The 5,414-nt window shown below is 35.8% G+C and overlaps 1 protein-coding gene across 1 annotated transcript; it reads right to left on the reverse strand.

Annotated features, from left to right (window-relative positions):
* Positions 1-831: 831 nt before the first annotated feature.
* On the reverse strand, positions 832-4,233 carry LOC148253373 (uncharacterized). Its single transcript, XM_088223342.1, has 6 exons — positions 3,916-4,233; positions 3,458-3,859; positions 2,519-2,951; positions 2,175-2,420; positions 1,816-1,940; positions 832-1,086 (listed from the first exon to the last, which is right to left on the reverse strand). Exons 1-6 carry the CDS (start codon positions 4,231-4,233, stop codon positions 832-834), a joined length of 1,779 nt encoding a protein of 592 aa, XP_088079468.1.
* Between the last annotated feature and the right edge of the window lie 1,181 nt (positions 4,234-5,414).

The raw sequence follows: 5,414 nt of genomic DNA on the forward strand, positions 1-5,414 counted from the left end.
CTATAAGCCTTTCTTAGACATTCTAATTTGGCTCAAGTGCATGAGCCATCCTTGTAGATTAATGAAGTTTGACATTCATGAGCCATCTTTATTAGAAGTTACTCCTTCTTGCATAGTAAAACTTTCTCTACTTCGTAGAATTGATGAAAAACCCAAGATCAACTGCTGTAATAAAAAATTCCACATATAATATTAGAAATTAGAATCCTAAAACTCTCAATAAATCCTCCCTACATACCCAATAATTCACATGAAATTATGAACTAAGATAATTGGGGTAGTTTGAATTGATTAAAAACACCACAAGAATGAACTTGATAAGTTAGGAATCAATTAGCAAGGAAATTGGTAAAATGCCACAAGGGGTTACCTACATCAAAAAGGGAAGGATTAGAAATACTAAATATAGCAGACACTCAGTACTTGCATGGAAGATCAATTTAATAGGCGTTGTCATTGACATGCTCTAGGACTTGAAAATGTCCGTCTCCTCGGGGGTCCAACTTAGATTTTCATTGATTGAAAAATCTTTTCTTTCGCATATGAACCCATACCCAATCACTGGGTTGGAGAACTACTCGTTTCCTTCCTTCATTTTCTATTTTGTGCATAAGATTCATTTTCTTCTAGATATGTTACCTGCTTTCTCATGTATGGTTTTAAGTTCTACCCTCCGTTGACCATCAGTGCCCTAAATTTCCTATAAAGGTAAGGCGTGAGATCCAATGGAGTTTAATGATTGAAATCACAAATAATCTCAAAAGGTGAAAATCCTGTAGAGGTATGAATGCTCCTATTATATACAAATTCTACCATAGGCAAACAATCCTCTCATGTTTTCAAATTTTGGTCAACTTCAGCTCTCAACAAGGATCCTAAAGTCCTATTAACAACCTCAGTTTGGCCATCAGTCTGGAGGTGACTTGCAGTAAAAAATAACAATTTAGTTCCTAATTTACCCAACAGAACACTCCAAATGCGACTAACGAATTTTACATCCCTATTACTCATAATAGTCTTAGGAATGTGATCAAGGCTCACAACATCCCTGAAGAACAGATTTACAATATTTGTCGCATCATTAGTCTTATGGAATGTAATGAAATGTGCCATCGTACTAAATCAATCCACAACGATAAATATGCTATCACCACCTCTCCTGGTTCTAGGCAATCATAATACAAAATCCATAGATATGTCTATCTAGAGTACTATAGGTACAGACAAAGGTGTGTATAATCCATGAGGTAGAATCCTAGATTTGACTTACTTATATGCAATGCACCTACTACAAATGCACTCAACATCTTTTTTCATTTTAGACCAGTAAAAATTCTGATGCAGTATGCCTAGAGTTTTAGCTACCCCAAAGTGCCCCATTAGTCCCCCACTATGAGCCTCACACACCAATAATTCCCTAAGTGAACAGTTAGGCACACATAACTTACTATCACTAAAGAGCAAACCATCATGCTTATAAAATTTTTGGAATGCGCAATGTTTACACACAAGATAAACAGTGGAAAATTCCTTGTCATTAGCATACATCTTAAAATATTTAAATCCTAACAACTTAGAACTAAGTGTAGAAATCAAAGTATACCTACGAGATAATGCCTCAGCAACAATATTATCTTTACCTTGTTTATACTTAATTACATAGAGGAAAGAATTAATGAACTTGATTCACTTACCGTGACAACAGTTGAGTTTACCTTTGCCCTTTAAATGTTTCAAGGATTCATGGTCAGTATGGATCACGAACTCCTTCAGCAATAAATAGTACTCCTTCAGCAATAAATAGTATTTGCATACCTCTAATTCTCTCACTAAACTGTACAACTCCTTGTTATAGGTCGAGTAATTCAACAGTATGCCACTAAGTTTTTCATTGAAATATGCCATGAGACACCATTCTTGCATCAAAACTGCTCCTATACCTATACTTGAAGCGTTACATTCAAACTCAAAAGTTTTGTGAAAGCCAGGTAAACCAAAAATAGGTGCAGAACACAATTTATCTTTCAATAAAGTAAAAACGTACTCTTATTTCTCAGTCCATACAAACTTTACATTTTTCTTTATTAGTTCATTTAATGGTGTTGCAATTGAATTGATATCCTTAAGAAATCTGCGGTAAAAACTTGTCAAACTATGAAAACTCCTTACCTCACTAGCTGATGTCGGAGTAGGCCTTTCTCTGATTATTTTCACCTCATCCTCATCTACCTTAATGCCTTGTACACTAACTACAAACCCTAAAAATATCAACTTTTCACAACAAAAGGTACCCTCTTTGGGATTGATGTACAACTGTTCTTTCCTAAGGACCTCAAGGACAAACCTGATATGCTGAAGGTGAGCCTCTAAAGACTTGTTGTAAATTAAGATATTATCAAAGTAAACTACCACAAATTTACCTAGAAAATGTTGTAGAACATAGTTCATAAGTCTCATAAAGGTGCTAGGGGGATTTGATAACCCAAACGGCATTCCTAACCACTCATACAACCCATACTTGGTCTTAAAGATAGTTTTCCACTCACTCCAGGTTTCTTTCTAATATAGTGGTATCCACTCTTAAGATCTATCTTAATGAAAATAGTAGATCCACTCAACTCATCCAACATATCAGTTGACGTAGGGATAGAATGTCTATACTTTATCATAATCGTGTTGATGGCTCGGTAATCCACACACATCCTCTGGAAACCATCTTTCTTAGGAACAAGTAACATTGAAATAGCACAAGAGCTCCAACTCTCTCTCAAATGTCCCTTCCTTAACAACTCCTCCATTTGCCGCTGAAGTTCTTTTGCCTCTTTAAGATTACTTCGATTGGCTGGATGGTTGGGAATTGAAGCTCTAAGGATAAAGTCAATCTGATGTTCAATCCCTTGTAGTGGTGGTAGACCATTTGGAATCTCTTTTGGGAACATTTCTTGATATTCCTGTAAAAGAGAGAAAATAGAACTAGGTAAAGAAGTGTTAAGGTCAAAAAAATTTAGATAGACTTCCTCGTACTGAAGTACAATCAAGCTTCTCTTATCACAAATCGCTCTCCTCACTTCTCTCTCCCTCACATATAAACACTCTTTCTCTCTCTCTCAATATCTCTTATTAGGCCTCTTTTACACTCAGTGGGCTTTCTTTGTTATTTTTTAGCCTCTTTTTCTCTTAATGGGCCTTTTTTTTCTTTTTCTAGATATTCTTTAAAGGATTTTTTGATTTTAATATGATCTACACAAACCTCTTTTGGGGATAGAGATGTCAAAATGTGCTTAAAACCATCTAGACATAAAGAATATTGATTTTTGAATCCATCGTGATATGACTGTCTATTATACTATCATGGTTGTCCAAACAGGATATGACTAGCGTGCATGGGAACGACATCACAGCATATCTTATCTTTATACTTGCCCATGGAGAAGGTAATCTTGACTTGCTTGTTTACCTTGACTTTTTCACACTCATTGAACCAATGTAATCTATAAGGATTAGGGTGTTTAGTGCTTGACAACCCTAACTTGTCGACTAACAAGATACTGGCAACATTGGCACAACTATCCCCATCTATAATCAAACTGCACACCTTCCCATTCACATGACATCTTGTGTGGAAGATATTCTCTCTTTGATCGTTCTTCGTTTCCTTGGATTGCATATTTAGTGCTCTCATGACAATTAGGATCTCACCTTGCATTAGGGTTGCTAAATTGTCTTCATGATCACCTAGTGATGTTCTGCTATCATCATCACTACTATTCTTACTGGCACTATAAATTTCGCCATCATCTTGCAATAACATGATTTTTTTATTGGGGCATTGCGAAGCGATATGTCCAACTCCAAGGCACTTAAAACACTTAATAGACCTTTGTTTTTGAGTAGCAATAGATGGTTTAGGGTTACCTTTAGATTCAGTAGAGTTGGACTTGTCCCTCCTTTCTTCAAACCTCTTCCTCTTCTCTTTTCTTGTCCATCTGGAACTATATTGAGGAGTAGACTAGTAATTTCCTTTGGAGGAACCCTAGTTCTTCTGTTGCCACTCAATCTTCGTAGCCATGTCACCATCTCTTCTAGATCTATATAGTGATGTAGCTCTACAGCATTGGCAATCTCTTTATTTAGGCCACTAAAAAATCTAGCCATGGTGGCTTCTAGACTCTCATAAAATATGGCTCTAATCATTGTCATCTCTATGTCTTTATAGTAGTCTTCCACAGACATGGATCTCTGAGTTAATCTTTAGAGTTTCTGGTACAATTCCCTATCATAATAAGATGAAACAAATCTCTTTCTCATGATGGACTTCATCTCTCTCCAGGTGGATATAGGTTGGTCTCCATCTGTTCTCATAAGGATGGTCACTTGATCCCACCAAACAAGTGCATAATTTGTGAACTCGACTACTACTACCTTTATGTTCTTAGCTTCACTTTAATTGTCACAGTCAAAGACCAACTCTACTTTCTATTCCCACTTGAGGTAGGTCTCCGCATCATTCCTACCTTTGAATGAGGGTATCTGTATCTTGATGGATCCGAGATCATCATTTTCCCTCTGAACTCCTCTTTTATTGGCCTCACTATTGTCGCCATAAGACTCATCCTAAAGGTGTCGACGTCTAGGATGGCTATGGTTCATTCCTTCATCTCTCTCATTAATTCTTGTTGTTATGCCTTTAATGACTAAGCTCAATCTATTGTACATGTCATCCATCCGATCCTCCATGCATTCTTCTATGATCTTGGGTCAATTGCCTTCATTAAATTTTGACATATCTGCAAAAAAATGTTTAATGGAAAAGGAAAAGAAATCACTCCCTCATAATCACTTGTGTTTACCCTTCTCTTTCTTCTTCCATCAAGTTGAGTATCAGAACTGGATCTCTTGAATTAAGACAAGCAAGGTTGTATTTGAGACTCTGCAAAAAATCCTAAAAGGGATCTCATTCTCTAGAAGTTCAGAAGTAAACACATAGAAGAAAAATATGTGATGCTTTTATGTTTATAACTAAGTAGTTAGGATGCAATTAACAACTTATATGCATAATGGGACTAGAGCACTCAAGGAAGAATAAAAGTAGGAGTAAAAAAAAAAACAATTATGGACTTAAAGCATCTAAGATCCAGTTAACCGCTATGGATATAACTGGAATGTTATGCCTAATCATTCTACTCCAATGATGGTTACGCTCTATGATTCACTTGAGTTGTTGTGATGCAGACATTAATGCATAATATTGAATGCAATGATGTAAAAAGAAAACAAAGGAATCACACACCTCTCTTTTTTTTGCTCTCTATTTTTTTCTCACAGAATCTGTTTTTTTTTTTCACTGATTCTGTGTTTTTTTCAACAGAAGCTCTCTTTTTTTATTTATTTATAATAACAACATTAAAAAAGAG

Source organism: Carica papaya, chromosome 6 (assembly GCF_054855325.1).
Source record: "Carica papaya isolate Zhongbai chromosome 6, ASM5485532v1, whole genome shotgun sequence".
In the NCBI taxonomy this organism is placed as follows: Eukaryota; Viridiplantae; Streptophyta; class Magnoliopsida; order Brassicales; family Caricaceae; genus Carica; species Carica papaya.

Bases quoted from the DNA above. Each gene is read 5' to 3' on its own strand.
- LOC148253373 (XM_088223342.1), bottom strand. From the start codon at position 4,233: ATGTCTGTGGAAGACTACTATAAAGACATAGAGATGACAATGATTAGA. The intron at 2,952-3,457 runs GTAAACAAGCAA...TCTCTTTTACAG, and splicing joins ATGAGTGTGAAAAAGTCAAG to GAATATCAAGAAATGTTCCC. The intron at 1,087-1,815 runs GTATGCAAATAC...ACATTCCATAAG, and splicing joins GTTTAGTGAGAGAATTAGAG to ACTAATGATGCGACAAATAT.